The 21,384-nt window shown below is 35.5% G+C and overlaps 1 protein-coding gene across 2 annotated transcripts in view; it reads left to right on the top strand.

Annotated features, from left to right (window-relative positions):
* The window catches only part of SEPTIN14 (septin 14), a 144,131-nt gene that overhangs the window by 14,165 nt on the left and 108,582 nt on the right, over window positions 1-21,384 (top strand). Inside the window, exons 2-3 of one of the 2 annotated variants that reach the window (XM_070567918.1) lie at window positions 19,328-19,422; window positions 20,095-20,163. The exons of the other annotated variant lie outside the window; for it this stretch is intronic. Of the exons in view, the coding sequence (XP_070424019.1) occupies window positions 20,110-20,163 (54 nt within the window). The 5' untranslated portion in view covers window positions 19,328-19,422; window positions 20,095-20,109. The remainder of the gene's footprint in view (window positions 1-19,327; window positions 19,423-20,094; window positions 20,164-21,384) is intronic. 2 annotated transcript variants of the gene reach the window in all.

Here is a 21,384-nt window from a genome sequence, read left to right as displayed (position 1 = left end):
AGTACTTTTTGCTGTGCAGAAGTTTTTAGTTCATTGTGGTCCCACTTGTTGATTTTTAATTTTGTTGATTACGCTTTTGGTGTCATGTCCAAAAAAATCATTGCCAAGACCAACGTCCAGGAGCTTCTTCCCTATGTTTTTATCTAGAAGTTTTATGGCATCAGGTCTTATGTTTAAGTATTTAATCCATTTCAAATTAATTTTTGAGAGGTGTTAGGGGACAAGTTTTATTATTTTGCATCCAGTTTTCCCAGCATCATTTGTTGAAGAGACAGTTCTTTCCCCATTAGAGTATTCCTGGCTTCCTTGTCAAATATCAATTGACCATGTGTGGAGGGGTTATTTCTGGGCTCTCTCTTCTGTTGATTGGTCTATGTGTCTATTTTTAGTCTAACACTATATTGTTTTAATTACTAGAGCTTTGTAGTATAGTTTGAAATCAGAAAGTGTAATGCCTCTATCTCATTTTTTTCTCAGTGTTGCCTGGCTACATGGGGTCTTTTGTGGTTGCATAAAATTATTTTCTATTTCTGTAAAAATTGCCATTGGAATCTTGATAAGCATTTCATTGAATCTGTAGATTGCTTTGGGCAGTATGGGCATTTTTTCCATATTAATTCTTCTGATCAATGAACATGGGCTATCTTTCCATTTGTTTATGTCTTCTTCCATTTCTTTCATCAAAGTCTTGTAGTTTTCATTGTACAGTGTACATGGCTTTCCCTTGCTTGGTTAAATTTATTACTATTTTTGTGGGTGTTTTTGATGCTATTCTGAATGGGTTAGCTTTTGTCTTTGTTTTTTAGATATCTCATTGTTGGTGTATGCAAATGCAACTGATTTCTGTATGTTTATTTGGAAACCGCAACTTTACTGAGTTTGTTGATTAATCCCAATAATTTTTTGATTGAGCCTTTAGGATTTTCTCTATATAAGATAACGTCATCTGTAAATAATGACAGTTTTACTTCTTCCTTTATGATTTGGGTGCCTTTTATTTCTTTATCTTGCCTGATTGCTCTAGCCAGGTCTTCCAGGGTAATGTTGAATAAGAGTGAGGAGAGTGGGCATCCTTGTCTTGTTCTTGATCTTAGAGGAAAAGCTTTCAGTCTTTTATCATTGAGTATGATGTTAGCTGTGGATTTGTTGTATATGGCTTTTATTATGTTGAGGTATGTTATTTCTATACCTAATTTTTTGAGTTTTTTTCCATGAGAGGATGTTGTATTTTAAAAAAAATTCTTCTGCATGTATTGAGATGATCCATAATTATTTTATTTCATCCTATTCCTGTGGTATATCACATTTATTGATTTGCATATGTTGAACCATGCTTGCATCCGAGTGATTAATTTTGATTGATCATGGCATTTTATCCTTTTAATGTGCTTTTGAATTTGAGTTGCTAGTATTTTGTTGAGAATTTTTGCATCTCTTTTCATCATGGCTCTTGGGCTATAATTCTTGTCTTATAGTATCTTATCTGGCTTTGTTAATGAGGTAATGCTGGCCTCATCAAATGAGTTTGGGAGTGTTCTCTCTTCTTCAGCTTTTTGAAAGTATTTGAGAGGGATTGACATTATTTTTTAAATGTTTGATAAATCTCACCAGTGAAGCCACCAGATCCTATTTTTGTGTGTGTGTGTGTGTTGGGGCTTTTTGATTATTGACTGGATCTCTTTACTCATGATTAGTCTGTTCATATTTTCTATTTCTTCATGATGCAATTTTTTTTTTTTTTGCGGGTGAAGATTCACCCCAAGCTATCATCCATTGCCAATCTTCCTCTTTTTTCCCTTTTTATGTGAGCTACCACCACAGCATAGCTGCTGACAGATGAGTGGTGAAGGTCTGTGTCCAGAACTGAACCTGTGCTGCCAAAGTGGAGCACACGAAACTTAACCACTAGGCCACTGGGGCTGGACCCATGATTCAATCTTGATATGTTTCTAGGAATTTATGCATGTCTTCTAGGTTATCCAATTTGTTGAAATATAATTGTTCATAGTAATCTCTTATAATATGAGGTATTTCTTGGTACCAGGTGTAACATCTTATCTTTCATTTCTAAATTTATTCATTTGAATCTTTTTTTTTCTTAAGTAGTCTAGCTAGAGGTTTGCCAATTTTGTTTATCTTTTTGAAAAATCAGCTGTTAGGTTTGTTGGTTCTTTCTATTGCTTTTCTTGTCTCTTGCATTTATTTCTGCTCTGATTTTTATTATTTCCTTCCTTCTGATAATTTTGGACTTAGTTTGTTCTTTTTACTAGTTCCTTGAGGTGTAAAGTTAGATTATTTGAGATCTTTCTAAATTTTTAATTTTTGCCTTTATTGTTATAAAGTTTCCTGTCAGAACTGCTTTTGCAGCATCATCCTACAGGATTTGATATGTTGTGGTTCCATTTTTGTTTGTTTCAAGATAATTTTTTTAATAAACAAATATGTTGTTCTATTCCTTTCAACTGGTAAAAAGACTTCTACTCCAGAATCTAATTTGCCAAATCACGAAGTTTACAGCTCAAATGGTAATGATTTTTTTAGTTGGGGCCAATTAGGATGGATTTTGTTTTTATTGAGGTCATAGCAGTTTACAAAATTGTGAAATTTCAGTTGTACATTACCATTTGTCTATCACTATGTAAGTGCGCCCCTTCACCCTTTGTGCCCACCCTCAACCCCCTTCACCCTGGTAACTAGTGAACTGTTCTCTTTGTCTTTGTTTTTGTTTATCTTCCATACATGAGTGAAATCATATGGTGTTTGTCTTTCTCTGTCTGGTTTATCTCGCTTAACATAATACCTCAAGGTCTTTCCATGCTGTTGCGAATGGGATGATTTTGTCTTTCTTTATGGTTGAGTAGTATTCCGTTATGTATACCACATCTTTATCCAGTCATCAGTCAATGGGCATTTGGGTTGCTTCCACGTCTTGGCTATTGTGAATAATGCTGCAATGTTCATAGGGGTGCATAGTGTCTTTGAATTGGTGATTTCAAGTTCTTTGGATAAATATTCAGTAGTGGGACAGCTGGGTCATATGATATTTGTATTTTTAATTTTTTTAGTAATCTCCATACTATTTCCATAGTGGCTGCACCAGGTTGCATTCCCACCCAGCAGTGTATGAGGGTTCCCTTTTCTACACAACATTTCCAACACTTATTTTTTGTCTTGGTGATTATAGTCATTCTAACAGGTGTAAGGTGATATCTTAGTGTAGTTTTGATTTGCATTTCCCTGATGATTAGTGGTGCTGAACATCCTTTCATGTGCTATTGGACACCTGTATATTGTCTTTGGAAAAATGTCTGTTCATATCCTCTGCCAATTTTTTGATCAGGTTGTTCATTTTTTTGTTGTTGAGTTATATGACTTCCTTATATATTTCATAAATTCATCCTTTCTCAGATATATGATTTGCAAATATTTTCTCTCAGTTGGTGGGCTTTTTTGTTTTATTGATGGTTTCCTTGCTGTGAAGAAGCTCTTCAGTCTCATACCGTCCTATTTGTTTATTTTTTCTTTTGTTTCTCTTGCCTAAGTATAGACAAGGTATTTGAAAAGATACTGCTATGATCAATGTCAAAGAGCCTACTACCTATGTTTTCTTCTAGGAGTTTTATGGTTTCAGGTCTTACATTCAAGCTTTTAATCTATTAATTTTGTGCATGGCGTAAGATAATTGTCTGCTTTTATTCTTTTCATGTGACTGTCCAGTTTTCCTAGCACCATGTATTGAAGTGACCCTCCTTTCTCCATTGAATGTTCTCATCTGCATTGTTGAAGATTAGCTGTCCGCAGTTGTGTGGCTTTACTTCTGGACTCTCAATTCTGTTTTACTGATTTGTGTGACTGTTTTTGTGCCAGTACAATGCTGCTTTGGTTACTAGGATTGCACTGAATCTGTGGATTGCTTTAGGTAATACGGACATTTTAACTATGTTTATTCTTCAAAGCCATGAGCATGGAATATCTTTCCATTTCTTTATGTCCTCTTTGATTTCTTTCAACAATGTCTTATAGTTTTCAATGTATAGATCTTTCACCTCCTCAGTTAAATTTATTTGTAGGTATTTTGTTCTTTTTGGTGCTATTGTAAATGGGATTGTATTCTTGATTTCCCTTTCTTCTAGTTCATTATTAGAGTATAGAAATGCAACTGCTTTTTTATGTTGATTTTGTATCCTGCAAGTTTACCGTATTCATTTATTATTTCTAATAATATTTTGGAGGATTTCTTTTAGGGTTTTCTATATATAAAATCATGTCATCTGCATATAGTGACAATTTTACTTCTTCATTTCCAACTTGGTTCCCTTTTATTTCTTTTTCTTGCCTAATTGCTCTGGCTAGGACTTCCAATACTATGTTGAATAACAGTGGCAAAGTGGGCATCCTTGTTCCTATTGTTAGAAGGATAGCTTTCAGTTTGTCACTGTTTGGTATGATGTCACCTGTGGGTTTATCATATATGGCCTTTACTATGTTGAGGCATTTCCCTTTTATACCCAATTTATTCAGAGTTTTTATCATAAGTGGATGTGGTGTCTTGTTGAATGCTTCCTCTGCATCTATTGAGATGATCATGTGATTTTATTCTTCATTTTATTAATGTAGTATATCACATTGAGATTTGCAGATGTTGAAACATTCTTGCATCCATGGGATAAATCCCACTTGATCATGGTGTATGATCCTTTGAATGTATTGCTGTATTCAAATTGCCAGTATTTTGTCAAGGATTTTTGCATCTATGTTCATCAGTGATATTGGTCTGTCATATTCTTTCTTTGTGTTGTCTGTCTGGTTTTGGTATGAGGGTAATGGCCACATAGAATGAATTAGGAAGGTTCCTCTCCTCATCAATTTTTTGGAAGAGTTTGAGAAGGATAGAAACTAAATCTTCTTTGATTGGTAGAATTCACCAGGGAAGCCATATGGTCCTGGACTTTTGTTTTTTGGGAGGTTTTTGGTTGCTGTTTCAATCTCCTTACTAGTGATTGGTGTATTCAAGTTCCTTATTTCTTACTGATTCAGTTTTTGGAAAGTTGTATAATCTTAAGAATTTATCTATTTCTAGAGTTTACTTTTTCTTGGCGTAGCTTTTCATACTACTCTCTTGTTACCCTTTGTATTTCTGTGATATATGCTGTAATTTCCCCTATTTTATTTCTGATTTCATTTATTTGAGTCGTCTTTTTTTCTTGTTGAATCTAGCTAAAGTTTTGTCAATTTTGTTCACCTTTTCAACAAAGAACCAGCTCTTATTTTCATTGATCTTTTCTACTATCTCGTTAGTCTCTATTTCATTTATTTCTGCTTTGATTTTTATTTTCTTCCTTCTACTGATTTTGGGCTTTGTTTGTTCTTAATTTTCTAATTCCTTTAGGTGTAGTGTTAGATTATTTGTGAGAGTTTTCAAGTTTTTTGAGGTAGGCCTTTATTTACTATAAACTTCCTTCTTAGTGCCACTTTTGCTGTATCCCATAAATTTTGGTATGTCATATTTTCATTTTCATCTCCAGATATTTTTTGTTTTTTGGTGACCCAATAGTTCTTCAGTAGCATTTTGTTAATTCTCTACATAATTGCTGGTTTTTTAAAAGTGTTCTTGTAGTTTATTTCTGGTTTCATACTGTAGTGGTCAGAAAAGATGCTTGATATTATTTCCATCACCTTAAATTTATTGAGACTTGTTTTGTGGCCTAATATGTGATCTATCCTAGAGAATGTTCCATGTGCATTTGAGAAGAATGTGTATTCTGCTGTTTTTTGATGGAATGTTCTGTATATATGTATTCAATCCATCTTATCTAATGTGTCATGTAAGGCTAGTGTTTCCTGGTTGCTCTTCTGTCTGGATGATCCATCCATGGATGTAAGGGGAGTATTAAAGTTCCCTACTATTATTGTGTTTATGAGTATTTCTCTTTTTATGTCTGATAATATTTGCCTTATTTAGGTGTTCTTATGTTGGGGACATACATGTTTACAATTGTTGTATTTTCTTGTTGGATTTTTCCCTTTATCATGTAATGTCCTTCTTTGTGTATATACCACAATTTAAAAATCCTTTCATAAATAGCCATTTAAGTTTCTTCCATGTCTGGCAATTGGAAATAATACTGCAATGAACATGGGGATGAAGATACCTTGTTGAGTTCCTGATTTCAATTCCTTTGGATATCTGCCTAGAAGTGAGATTGCTGCAAAATTTGGTAGCTCTCTTATTTTTTTGTGGAACTTCCATACTGTTTTCCATAATGATTGTACAAATATACATGCTGTGAACAGTGTACAAGTATTCCTTTTTCACCACATCCTTCCCAAAACTTATTTTTTCTCTTTTTGGTAATAGCCATTCTAAGAAGTGTGAGGTGATATCTTGTGATTTTGATTTGCATTTCCCCGATGATTAGTGATATTGAACACCTCTTTATGTATCCATTGTTCAATAGAATATCTTCTTTGGAAAAAGGTATGTTTGGGTTCCTTGCTCATTTTATAATTAGACTATTTGTTTTTTTGTTATTGAGTTATATGAGTTCTTTATATTTTATGTATTAACCCCTTATCAGATATGTGGTTTACAAGTACCTTTCCTCATTCTTTAGGCTGCCTTTTTCATTTTTGTGATTGTTTTCTTTGCAGTGCAAAATCTTTTTAGATTGACGTAGTCCCACTTGTTTATTTTTGCTTTTGTTGCCTGTATTTTTGGTGTCACAGCTAAGAAATCGTTGCCCAGTCCAACATCAAGAAGATTTTCCCCTTTGTTTTCCTCTAGTAGTTTTATGGTTTCAGGACTTACAGGTAAGCCTTTAATCCATATTTAATTGCATGTGTTCCTCATATATTTTGGATATTAACCACTTATTTGATATATAGTTTGCAAATATTATCTCCCACTCAGTAGATTTTGTCTTCATTTTGTTGATTGTTTCTTTTGCTGTGCAGAACCTTATTAGTGTGATGTAGTCCCATTTGTTGATTTTTACTTTTGTTTGCTGTGCTTTTGGTGTCATATCCAAAAAATGTTGCCAAGACTAATCTCAAAGGGCTTCATCCCTATGTTTTCTTCTAGGATTTTTATGGTTTCAGATCTTACATTTAAGTCTAATTCATGCTGATTAATTTTTGCAAGTGGTGTAAGATAAATTGCAGAAGGCATAAATAAATGGAAAGATATCCTGTGTTCAAGGACTGGAAGAATTCATATTGTTAAAATGTCCATACTACCTAAAGCCATCTATAGATTCAATGAAATTCCTATCAAAAGCCCAGTGGCATTTTTAACCAATATAGAAAAACAATCCTAAAATTCATATGGAACCAGAAAGACCCCAAATGGCCAAAGCAATCCTGAGAAAGAAAAAGAAAGCTAGAGGCATCACACTTCCTAATTTCAAACTATGTTAAAAGCTATAATAATCAAAACAACATAGTACTGGCATAAGAACAGACAGACCATTAGAACAGTACAGAGAGCTCAGAAATAAACCCATGTATATAAGGTCAACTAACATTTGAAAAGTGAGTCAAGAATACTTTAGTTTCTTTTCAAAAAACGGTGTTGGGAAAACTAAATAGTCACACTCAAAAGAATGAAATGTATGTGTTGTTCATATATTTTGGATATTAACTCCTCTTCTGATATATGGCTTGCAAAAATTTTCTCCCAGTCTGTAGTTTGCTTTTTATTGTTGATTATTGTTTCTTTTGCTTTGGAGAAGATTTAAGTTTGATATAGTCCCATTTGTGTTGGGAAGTGTTCCTTCCTCTTCTTTTTTGGGAAAGTTTGAGAAAGATTGATATTAATTCTTTAGTAATTATTTGCTGGAATTCACCAGTGAAGCTATCTGGTCCTAGAATTTTGTTTGTTGGGAGGTTTTTGAGTACTGATTCAATCTTCTTACTAGCAATTTGTGTGTTCAGATTTTTTACTTCTTCATGATCCAGTCTTGGTAGATTGAATGTTTCTAGGAGTTTATACACTTCTTCTAGGTTGTCTAATTAATAGTAGTCTCTTAAGGTCCTTTGTATTTCTGTTGTATCAGCTGTAACATCTTTTCACTTCTGATTTTATTTATTTGAGTCCTCTCTCTTTTTTCCTTGATGAGTACAGCTAAAAGTTTGCCAATTTTATCTTTTCAAAAAACCAACTCAGTTTTGTTGTTCTTTTCTATTCTATTTTTTGTTTCTATTTCATTTATTTCTACTCTGATCTTTGTTGTTTCCTTCCTTCTACTAACTTTGGGCTTCATGTGTTCTTCTTTTTCCTGTTCCTTGTGGAGTAAAGTTAGGCTGTGTATTTATCTCTTTTGTTTCTTGATGTAGCTGTTCATTGCCATAAACTTCCCTCTTAGCACTGCTTTTGCTGCATTGCATGTTTTGATATTTTGTATTTCCATTTTCATTAGTCTCAAGGTATTTTTTGACTTGTTTGAACTATTGATTTTTCAGTAGTATGTTGTTTAATCTTCACTTCTATATAAATTTTCTTCTTGTAATTGACTTCTAGTTTCATATCATTGTTTTCAGAAAAGATGCCTGATATGATTTCACTCTTCTTAAATTTATTGAGACATGTTTAGTGGCCTAACTTATGACCTATCCTGGAGAATGTTCCATATGCACTTGAGAAGAATGTGTATTCTGATGCTTTGGGATGGAATGTTCTGTATATGTCTGTTATGTCCATCTGGTTTAATGTGTCATGTAAGTCTAATATTTTCTTTTTTGTCTATGTGGTGGATCTATCCATTGATGAAAGTGAGGTATTAAAGTCCCCTACTATTATTGTATTGCTGTCTATTTCTCCCTTTAGATCTGTTAATATTTGCTTTATTTATTTAGGTGCTCCTATGTTGGGTGTATAAATATTTACAAAGGTTGTAACTTCTTGTTGGATTAACCCTTTATCATTATGTAATGACGTTCTTTGTCTCTTACTGCAGTCTTTGTCTAAAGTCTATTTTGTATGATATAAGTATAGCTACTCTGGCTTTCTTCTGACTTCCATTTGCATGAAATATCTTGTTCCATCCCATCACTTTCAGTCTTTTTCTGTCCTTACAACTGGAGCAAGTCTCTTACAGGCAGCATACAGATGGATCTAGTTTTTTAATTCATTCATCCACTTTATGTCTCTTTAATGAAAATTTAGTTCATTTACACTTAAAGGAATTATTGATAAGGTCAGACATTGCCATTTTGTTAATTGTTTTCTGATTTTTTGTAATTTTTCTATTCTTTTCTTCTTCTCTTTCTCTATTCCGTTGTGATTTGATGATTTTCTGTGGTGGTATACTTAGATTCCTTTCTGCTTATCTTTTGCATAATTACTATATGTTTTCACTTTGTGGTTACCATGAGGTTTATATAAAACAACTTATAAGTTTGAATGCAGTCTTACTTCTAGCCACACATTTTATGTTTCAGATTTCACCATTTACATATTTTTATCTTGTATATCCCTTAACAAATTATTGCAGTAATAGTTATTTTCACTACTTTGGTCTTTTAACCTTCATACTAGCTTTATATGTGATTAACTCACATCTTTACAACATTAGGTTAGTCTAAACGTTACTGTATACATCTTTGCTAATGTGGTTTATACTTTCATATGTTTTTCTGTTACTAATTAGTGCTCTTTTGTTTAAGCTTAAAGAAGTTCCTTTAACATTTCTTTTAAGGCCAGTCTACTGGTGATGAACTCATTCAGCTTTTGGCTTGCTGGAAAACTCTTTATGTCTCCTTCAATTCTGAAGGACAACTTTGCTGGATAGAGTATTCTGGCTTGACAGCTCCCCCTCACCCAATATATTGTATATGTTGTGCCACTCCCTTCTTGCCTGCAAGGTTTCTGCTGAAAGATCTGCTGATAATCTTATGGGGTTCCCTTGTACATAACAAGTTGTTTTCTCTCATGCTGTTGTTAATACTCTTTCCTTGACTTTCACTTTTGACAATTTAATTATGATGTGTCTTCGTGTTGGTCTCTTTGTGTTCATCTTATTTGGAAGTCTCTGGGTTTCCAGAATCTGGATTTCTGTTTATCTCCCCAGGTTAGGGAAGTTTTCAGCCATTATTTCTTTAAATAAGTTCTCTTACCCTTTCTCTCTCTCCTCCTTCTGGGATCCCTATAATGCAAATTTTGTTCTGCTTGATGTTGTCCCATAAATCTCTTAAGCTCTCTTTACTTTTTTCATTCTTTTCATTTTTGCTGCTCTGATTGGGTAAGTTCTACTGACCTGTCTTTGAGTTCAATGATCTTTTCTTCTGCTTCTTCTAGTCTGTAGTTGAAACTCTCTGTTGTATTTTTCAGTTCAATGATTGTATTATTCAGTGCTGTGACTTCTATTTGTTACTTTATTATATTTTATATCTCTGTCGAAATTCTCACTTAGTTCATACATTGCTCTCCTGAGCTCAATGTGCATAATTATGACTATTATATGAACTCTTTATCAAGTAAATCACTTATCTCTGTTTCATTAAGGTCTTTTTCTGAGGTTTTATCTTGTCCTTTCTTTGGAACATATTCCTGTTTCTTCATTTTCCTTGACTGAGTCAGTTTTATGTATTAGATAAAACAGTCACTTCTTCCAGTCTCGAAGGTGTGGCCTCATGTAGGAAATGAACTTTATTGTTCAATTCTTCCCTAGCCCTTTGTTGTCTCTCAAACCTTTGTGATTGTCCAAGAAGCCTACTTCACTTTTAGTAGATCCCAGTAGTTGATGGATCCTGTCAGTGTTTCAAAGGGGAGGATCTCAGTCAGCACTTCAATTCAGGCTGATTGGAAGACAGAAGATTGGTTGGCAGCTGTAAAGTATGCTAATATACCTCTTTCAGGGGAAGACTTGGAGATGGGTTTTTCTCTCTGTTCCCTCTGCAGTGAGCCCTTGGCTGATAACCAGTTGAGGACACTTTGTTTCCTACCATCCAACTGAACACATGAACACAAACCCAACTGGCCACCACCAGAGTCAGACTATCGAGGGATGTGTCTCCTGGGTGATAGATACAAAAGCTGGGGTGTCAGATATGTACACATGCTCTGGAGACTTGTGGTTTGGCAGAAGGACAGCATAAAGATAGCACCTGCCACCCTTTATGGTCTTTGGAGAGATTACAGTCAGCTCATATGTGTGTGTTTAATTAGAAGCCTGTCCCTCAGCCCATAGCTATGAAGATAAGCTAGTAGGCCTCTTCCACAGAAATACTAGAGGCATGTTTCAGTATGATGTCTCTGCTTGTTCCATGGGGGTGTATCTGGTTAAGAACTTTTCTTTGTTTGTTACAGCACTACAGGACTTGGAAACATAAACCCCATTGGCCACCAGAGCCAGGTGATCAAGGGATGTTCTCTGGGTGTACTTGCAACACATGGGGCTCTAGATGTCTGTGCAAGCTCCTTTTCAGGAGGTGCCAGTGACCTGGAGTAAGGCAAAAGGAGAGAGCAAAGATAACACCTGCCCTCTGAGGTCTCTGGAGAGGATTACAGTTGGCCCTTAGATGTGTGTTTACTCAGACGCTTGCCCCTCAAGCTGCTGCTGAGAAGATAAGCTAATAAGTGTTTTTCATAGAAAGACTGGGCATTTTAGTCTCCTGCCTCTTTGATGTGCCTGGGATGTAGCCAGTTAAAATTCTTTTTCCATTTGTTACACTCCTGAGGGACCTGCAAATGTAAGCTCTGCTTGCTACCAAACCTAGGCAATCAAGGGGCATCCCCTGGAAAGGAGCCATAATAACTAGGGTGCTAGGTGAGTACAGAAGTTCCTTTCCAGGAGATACCCATGACCTGGAGTGAGGCAGATGGAGAGTGCAACTATGATACCTGACCACCTCCATCTTTCAGTAGCCCCCGAGAGGTGTGTTAAATTAGATGCCTGCCCCTCAAGTCAAAGCTTTAAGATAAGGAAATAGGCCTCTTTTACTGAAAGATTTGGTGCTTCTGTGCTGGGCCCTGGGCCAGATGTTTCTCTGTGAGCCCTTTAATAACTGTCTCACAAAAAGCCTTTTGTGGATCTCATGAGTGCAAGCCCCATTGGCTTTCAAAGCTAGATGTTTTAGAGGCTTGTCTCTCACGTGCACATTGTAAATGTTGGGTTCAAACCCTTCACTTCTCAGGGAGAAACTCGAAGTTGTGAGCTATATCTGGATTGTGGGGTGCCACACTGGAGGTGGGGCTTATGGTGAGATTGTGTCTCAGCCTCTCCTACAAGTTTTGATGTGTGATTTTTCTTGTTATCTGATGTGTAGGAGCGACTCAGCTAGTTTTTGGGTTTTATCAGATGCAAATGTACTGGAATTAGCTGCATATTTGATGTGTCTGTGGGAAGAAATGAGTTCAGGATTCTCCTACATTGCCGTCTTAACTAGGACCCTGTACAAGTGTGCCTAAACACTGCACTATATGCATTGCAGAGTTTGTATAACTTCCATTCACTGATACAACAGAGCTCTCTAAAGTGGTAAGCAAGTAGCATTCTTTTTTTTTTTTTAACTTTTTATTAAGATTATGATAGTTTACAACCTTGTGAAATTTCAGTTGTACATTATTGTTAGTCATGTTGTAGGTGCAAAACTTCACCTTTTGTGCTCTCCCCCCACCCCCCCTTTCTCCTGGTAAGCACCAATCAATTCTCTTTGTCTCTATGTTTAACTTCCACCTATGAGTGGACTCATACAGAGTTCATCTTTCTCTGTCTGGCTTATTTCACTTAACATAATACCTTCAAGGTTCATCCATATTGCTGTGAAAGGACGATTTTGTCTTTTTTATGGCTGAGTAGTATTCCATTGCATATATACACCATATCTTCTTTATCCAGTCATCAGTTGATGGGAATTTAGGTTGCTTCCATGTCTTGGCTATTGTAAATAATGCTGCAATGAACATAGAGGTGCATGGAACTTTTGGAATTGCTGATTTCAAGTTCTCTGGGTAGATACCCAGTAGTGGGATGGCTGGGTCATAAGGTATTTCTATTTTTAAGTTTTTGAGAAATCTCCATACGGTTTTCCATAGTAGCTGCATCAGTTTGCATTCCCACCAACAGTGTATGAGCGTTCCTTTTTCTCCACAACCTCTCCAACATTTGTCACTTTTTGTTTTGTATATTTTTACCATTCTAACAGCTGTAAGGTGATATCTTAGTGTAGTTTTGATTTGCATTTCCCTGATGATTAGTGATGATGAGCATCTTTTCATGTGTCTATTGGCCATCCGTATACCTTCTTTGGAGAAATGTCTGTTCAAGTCCCCTGCCCATTTTTTGATCGGGTTGCTTGATTTTTTGTTGTTGAGCTGTGTGAGTTCTTTATATATGATGGAGATTAACCCTTTGTCGAATAAATAACTTGTAAATATTTTTTCCCAATTAGTGGGTTGTTTTTTTTATTTCAATCCTGTTTTCCCTTGCCTTGAAGAAGCTCTTTAGTCTGATGAAGTCCCATTTGTTTATTCTTTCTATTGTTTCCTTCGTCTGAGGAATTACGGTGTCTGAAAAGATTCTTTTGAAACTGATGTCAAAGAGTGTACTGCCTATATTCTCTTCTAGAACACTTATTGTTTCAGGCCTAATCTTTAGGTCTTTGATCCATTTTGAGTTTATTTTGGTGAATGGTGAAAAAGAATGGTCAATTTTCCTTCTTTTACATGTGGCTTTCCAGTTTTCCCAGCACCACTTGTTGAAGAGACTTTCTTTTCTCCATTGTAGGCTCTCAGCTCCTTTGTCGAAGATTAGCTGTCCATAGATGTGTGGTTTTATTTCTGGGCTTTCAATTCTATTCCATTGATCTGTGAACCTGTTTTTGTCCCAGTACCATGCTGTTTTGATTACTGTAGCTTTGTAGTACGCTTTGAAGTCAGGGATTGTGATGCCTCCGGCTTTGTTCTTCTTTCTCGGGATTGCTTTAGCAATTCGGGGTCTTTTGTTGCCCCATGTGAATTTTAGGATTCTTTGTTCCATTTCTGTAAAGAATGTCATTAGGATTCTGGTTGGGATAGCGTTGAATCTGTAGATTGATTTAGGTAGTATGGCCATTTTAACTATGTTTATTCTTCCAATCCATGTGCATGGAATGTCTTTCCATCTCTTTATGTCATCATCAATTTCTTTCAGGAAAGTCTTGTAGTTTTTGCTGTATAGATCTTTCACTTCCTTGGTTAAATTTATCCCAAGGTATTCTATTCTTTTTGTTGTGATTGTGAATGGGATTGAGTTCTTGAGTTATTTTTCTGTTAGTTCATTGTTAGCATATAGAAATGCTACTGATTTATGTATGTTGATTTTATACCCTGCAACTTTGCTGTAGCTGTTTATTATTTCTAATAGTTTTCCTATGGATTCTTTGGGGTTTTCTATATATAAGATCATGTCATCTGCAAACAATGAGAGTTTTACTTCTTGATTGCTTACTTGGATTCCTTTTATTTCTTTTTCCTGCTGAATTGCTCTGGCCAACACCTCCAGTACTACGTCGAATAAGAGTGGTGAAAGTGGGCACCCTTGTCTTGTTCCTGTTCTCAGAGGGATGGCTTTCAGTTTTTGTCCATTGAGTATGATGTTGGCTGTGGGTTTGTCATATATGGCCTTTATTATGTTGAGGTACTTTCCTTCTATATCCATTTTATTGAGGGTTTTTATCATAAATGGATGTTGGATCTTGTCAAATGCTTTTTCTGCATCTATTGAGATGATCATGCTGTTTTTGTTTCTCATTTTGTTAATGTAGTGTATCACGTTGATTGACTTGCAGATGTTGAACCATCCCTGTGTCCCTGGTATAAATCCCACTTGATCGTGGTGTATCAATTTTTCCTTTTATGAATTGTATTTTTGTTGTCAAGTCTAGGAAATTTCCACTAACCTTAGGTCCTGGAAATTTTCTTATATTTTTTCTAAAAGTTTCATATTTTATATTTAAGTTTATGATTGTGTAATAAATAACTTGACTGGCCTTTGTCCCTAGTTCCTAGGAGATAACCACTAAACCTTTGGAATTTCCTGAGTGATTGGAGTGCCTTTTGTCCCTTTTTCTTTGGCCCTTGGGACCACACTTGCTAGTTTATGCTAACAATGTGACTCATGGTGAACCTCTAGAGAGTTTATGCTAATGAGATAACTCAAGATGGATACTGGCCACACCAGAAAGACCAGTTATGTGAGTGGAGGGTTGGGGCTTTGAGCCACATGATATCAACCTTTGGAGAGAAAAGGGAACTGGAGATGAAGTTCAACCACATGGTTGATGATTCAATCAATCATGCTTATACAGTCATGCATTGCTTAATGATAAGCAATCTCTCTTCTGAGAAATGCATCATTAGGCAATTTCATCATTGTGAAAACATCAGAGAGTATACTTACACAAACCTAAATTGTATAGCCTACTACACACCTAGGCTATATGGTACTAATCTTATGAAACCACAATTATGTATGCAGTCTTACATTGACCAAAACATCATTATGTGGCACACAACTGTATAAAGAAACTCTAATAAAAACTCTGGACACTGCAGCTCAGGTTGTGTTTCCTGACTGGCATGACAATGAATAAGGCATTCTGCAGGTTCATGATGGTGGTGCTGGCAGAGGCATTATAAGCAACGAAGGCAAATCTATATCCAGATATTTATCTATTTCATTGAGGAGAAATCTTTCCCTCCATGATGAAAAGGGGCTAATTTAATCAGTCTGCTACCAGATGGCTGTCAGCCATATCACAGCCATGCATAGCATGAGGAAATAAGCCAAACCCTCCCCAGAAATGAAAAGTTAAAGCATATGTCTTTGAAGACACTGTTATGTAACAGAAACAACATGATTAACTGTTTAGCTCTAGACAAGTGGGTTAAATTTCTAGGTTTGAGAACCTTTACACAATTAAAAATGATTGAGTACCTATATAGTGAAGAATTAATTTTATCCAAATAGATGTCTGGTCTTTGCCCTCAGCTACTGGGTAGTGATCTCTAGGTCCCTAGAATGTCCTCCTCAATAGGAACATCTTTGCCTGGAGCTTTGGCCACTGGACAGTTTAACAGTGTAATTCAAGGTGGGGTCTTTGGAACATGCTGTATCAGTTCCAATCTATGGAATAACTTGAGACTAAAGGTATTAGCCTGTACCTCCAGGAGGGGCTGGAGACTAATAATCAGCCATGCAGGCAGTATGTAATTGAGCCCTAGTAAGAACTCTAGACACCAAAAGTTCAGGTGACCTACACTGGTTAGCTATACTCTTTAGGTATTGTCACATATCACAGTCATGAGAGCAATGCATCCCTTTGGAACTTTCTCAGATCTCACCTTGTGTGTCTCCTCTAGTATGTATTATTTGCCCATAATGAACATCACTGTGAGTATAATAGGCTTCAGTGAGTTATGTGAGTCATTCTAGTGAATTATCAAACCTGAGAAGGTCATGGGAACCTCTGAATTTGTAGCCATGTGGTCAGAAGTGGGAGTGGCTTGAGGACTCCTGAACTTATAGCTGGTGTCTGATGTGAGAGCAGTCTTGTGGAGGACTATACCCTTAACATATGAGGTATGGCCCAACACATTGCAGGCATCCATTCTGAGTAATTTTTGCATAAAGTGTGAGATTTAGGTTGAGATTTAGTTTTATACTTACATATGTTCAATTGTGTCAAGAGCATTTGACACAAATCTGTTGGTCTATGTCACTCTCCAAATGGATCTGGAACGCATGTATGACTTTGTAATGTCATGCATTGGTCATTTGGAAAATACCTGTTTAGTGAGTTATCTAACCTAGTGTTTTAGTTTTTTTTCCCGAGGAAGATTAGCCGCCCTAAGCTAACATCTGCCAATCCGTCTCTTTTTTCTGAGGAAGACTGGCTCTGAGCTAACATCTGTGCCCATCTTCCTCTGCTTTATATGTGGGACGCCTACCACAGATTGGCTTGCCAAGCGGTGCCATGTCCGCACCCGGGATCCAAACTGGCGGACCCCGTGCCGCCGAAGCGGAACATGCGCACTTAATTTATGCACCACCTGACCTGCCCCTAATCTCGTGGTTCTTAACTGAGGGTGATTTAACCCTCTAAGAAATGTTTTGCAATGTCTGGAAACAAATTTGGCTGTCACGTTTGGGGGTTGCTGCTAAGTAGAGGCCAAAGATGCTGCTAAACACCTTACAATGCACATAACAGCCCTTCACAACAAAGAATTGTGCAGCCCCAAGTGTCAATAGTTCTAAGTTGGGAAACCCTAGTCTATTTAATGCTGACATATTTCATTATATAAAATGAAAAATTTTATTTGTTAACATCCTCAGCAATCTTTTTGGGAAAGTCTGTAAGTATTAGGAAGCTGTGAAGATCCATAGTGGATATAAGTTCCCCAAAACCTATAAGCTCAAACTTTATCATTTACAACCTATATTTTCTGTCAAAACTGACTATAGTGGAGCCATTTAAAATGGAATCAGAGCTGCCTTTCCAGAGAAACTGCCTTGCTGTCTTGAATCTTGCACTGGGTCAAACCTTTGAACTGGTCAAAATGGCAATTGTTTTACAAGCAATTGTTTGAGAAGTTGGGAAGAGAATGGACATCCGGATCACAAAGACTGAGGATTATCGACTTTCTGAAAATAGAAACGATTGTCAATCAATGTTTAACCAAGATTAGCTCTCTGCCTCCAACTCCCATTAAAATTCTTTGTAGTAAGTATTCTTACTAACACTGTAATAATAACTCCTTTAAAAGTCCCTGCCTTTTACTCCCTAGGGGGACACTATTTGTGTTTCTACCTTAATCTGTGCTCCCTGAATTGCAATTCTTGAGATGCCAAATAAATTTTTTGCTTCTCTTGCAGTTTATGCCTCTTATTTGTTGACATTTCAGTTATTTTTCTTCATGTTACAAAGCACATTTCACTCATTTTCAAGAAACTGTCTTAGAAATAGCAAAGCCTGAAGAAGTGTTTGTCAGTCATTTTTGCAATTGAAATTGGTGTTCCGTGGAAAAAGGAGTTACTATTTCCCACAACGACTTAACTTGCTTTACTCAAGAGGGCCATCATACTTGCATACGGTATAAATGCTTTATGGGTACTCACCTCCGTTTTCTTTTTGCCGTGAATGTGTGAAATGACTAATACAATGACTAATAATACAGCTTGGTGTCACTGCTTTGAGTAAAGTAGTAGCAGATTTACCCACCATTGCTTTTGAACCGTCAGTGAAAATGTCAACACAGTGGAAAAAGCACATTATCTTATTATTATTATTAGAAAAAAATTTGAACTTATAGACCCCCTGCAAGAATCTCAGGGATTCCCAGGGACCCAACGATCATACTTTGAGAACTTGCACTCTAGATTTGTGTGAGATAAATAAGCCTCTGTTTGGTTAAGGTACCATTAATTAGCTTTTTAAATATAAAATAATTTGTATCTATAGTTGTCAAACCATCTTCTGCAGACTTGACAAAAAGTCAGCAGTTACACAGGGATACTTTACAAAAAAATATTTTTCTCTTTTTTCCAGCTTTATTGAGATAAATGGACAAATAAAAATTGTGTATATTTAAGGTATATAATACGATGTTTTGAAATACATATACATTGTGAAATGATTACCGTAATGAAGCTAATTAACGTATCCATCACCTCACATAATTATCATTTGTGTGTGGGGGGAGGGTAAGAGCACTTAAGATCTACTCTTTTGGCAAATTTCAAGTATCCAATATGGTATTATTAACTATAGTCATCATACTGTACATTAGATCTCTGGAATTTTTTTATCTGCATAACTAAAAGTTGAGACTCTTGAATTTATAGTGACTTACTTCAAATTCTGAAAGAGGATAAGTATAAGGAGTTAAGAAGCAACCCTTTTTCCATAGTTTAAATGTTTATTTTTGATTGTAATTAAAGGCTTGAAATCACTGCAATACCCACCATTAATGTTCTGCTAAATAATATAGAACTTTCATATATACTAGATTAGGGTAAACCATACAGTGGAAAAAAACACTATCTGTATTAGAGAATACTATTTTCCATTGGGGAAAAAATGAGATAAATCTATATACTAAAGTGGAATAATCTTCCAGAAATATCAAGTGAAGAGACCATGGTACAGAGCCATTCTTTGATTCTGTTTGCTTTTTCTCTTTGCTATACCAATATATATTTCCTTTTAAAACATGCCTCATATTATCTGTATCTTTGTGTTGTACTCAAAAGTAGGGTAGCATGTCCTTATCAGGCAGTTCTGCCTAGAAATCAGCACAACGTGCTCTCTTGTACTTCTCCTCCCTTGTTCCAAACTGTTGCAAACACAGTGAATATTTGGTCCATAACTGGAGACAGTGGAAACGACACCAGCTTTGGAGTTAGTTCAGACCTGCATCTGCTGCATAGCTGAAATCTTGGGCAAGTAAGTTACTTAATTTTTCTGAATCCAAATTTTCTCACTTGGCATATGGCATTGAAAATTTGTGTGTCTCATATCTACTATGAAGACTAAAGGAGGTAAAGCACATAAGCACTCAGCACAATGCTAGGTGCATAGTAAGTGCTTCATAAATGACAACTATCGTTAATTTACTTCAGGGTCTAAGGGACTTGTTTAGATTTTATGAGCTCTGCTTTCCCAATTCTCTTTCTATAAATACATTGTACAGTCCAGCCCTCCCTGGTAAACTGCTCTGGAAAGGTAAGTAATTATAAGAGTCTGCCTGGTTCTTTTGGTACTTTTTAAAGGAAAATTCCATATTTCCCTTTCTCCTGCCCAGAGAGTCCTTTAAAGAAGAAGAATATTCTTTGTCCTCTTGATTTCAAAGTGGAGTTTATCTTTCTTTAGATGCCTTTTGTGTGTTTATGGTTAAATGCATTACTGTATGTTATAAGTTGAATATTATAAATTATTTATTGTATAAAAGCCTGTTTAGCAAAACAGCCACAATTTAAAACAAGTCAACAATAGTTTGTACTAAAAGCTAAAACCTGAGATAATGTCTACACTAGACTTTCTTATTGACTTAAATTATATTGTAGAAATATAACCTTTTAAAATAGTTTTTAAAAAGTTTTATTTCTTCATTTTTAGCTCTTTCAGTCTGGCATGGCAGAAAAACCAATGAATATGTCCACACAAATACCTGATGAAGAAGATGTGGTTGAGTATATCTTTCAAATAGAACTCTCCATTCTGTACTTCAATAAGATAGTGTAGCTTTAAAATACTGACTCAGAAAACGGATAGAGATCTAGAAGATAAAGGCTTATGTTTGTTATGTTTGGACATGAATTAGCTTTTATATCGATTGACGTTAAATATCAATGATGGTTAAATATTTACTGCATATTTCTTGAGTCTGCAAGGCCTTTTTAATAGTTCAAAAGACTATTCCTATTTAACACTAAGGAATAACAAATTAAAACTTCAGAACCTCCCATTAGGTGAGAACAACAGTACTATTTTGATCCATATGCTTGTGGAACTTTATGTACTGTTAATAAGTAACTTTAAAATGCAGTTATTTTAGGAAGTGGTTGAGTGGCTGCTTCTTTATTGCTTTACTGAATGGGAGAATGAATTAAGTTCCATTTAAGATGAGCTTCTATACTAGTGAGAAGATAAAATAATTCACATAAAAATTTACACTAAAAGAGAGTAGAATGTATGAATGGGTGAAAACTGGGTTTTAGAATTCTTTTTGACCAAAATGTCAAATATATACATGAATACTGAGCTATGTTAAATAGTGTTTGTTTATGTTTTAATAACTAATGGCTCTCATTGTTTTCTCTTCCTCCAAACATGCGTGTTTTTCTATATCTTAGTTTGAACCAACAAACTCATATTTTTTTCTCCTCTCTTTCTCCCTGTTACTTCTCTGAAGTTAATGGCTTATTCCATCTTTATTTTTCTATCAGCCACATTTTTAAAATCACCCTTGATTCATCTTTCTTCATTGCTTTTGTGAAAGTACTGTCAAAGTCATGGCTTAGTGACTAAATCACTGGATTATGCCCATTCCATATTATCTTTGACTCCCCTTCTGCATTTAAATCATGGTGAATGCTCTTTTGTTTATGCAACATTAAAATCACAAAATTTTAGAATTAGAAGGAATCCCAAAGGCCAATTAATCAAACTTTAACTTGATATATAAATGATTGCTACAAACCATTTAGTACATAATCTTCCACTCTGTTTTTGAACCCTTCTACAATTGGCAACTTAGTTTATTCTCTCTATTAAATATTAAAAATAATGTTCTTGCAAAGATAATTTCAAACAATGTGAAAGAGAAAACACTTCTCTGAACCTAGGTTTTTTTTTTAAATCAGGAATAAGTAATCTTTGGACAACTTTTCATATCAGCACATACAG

The sequence above is a fragment of the Equus przewalskii genome, chromosome 12 (genome assembly GCF_037783145.1).
Source record: "Equus przewalskii isolate Varuska chromosome 12, EquPr2, whole genome shotgun sequence".
Taxonomy (NCBI): Eukaryota; Metazoa; Chordata; class Mammalia; order Perissodactyla; family Equidae; genus Equus; species Equus przewalskii.
Note: the sequence above shows the minus strand (reverse complement) of the source record. Positions and strands in the feature narration are given on the sequence as shown.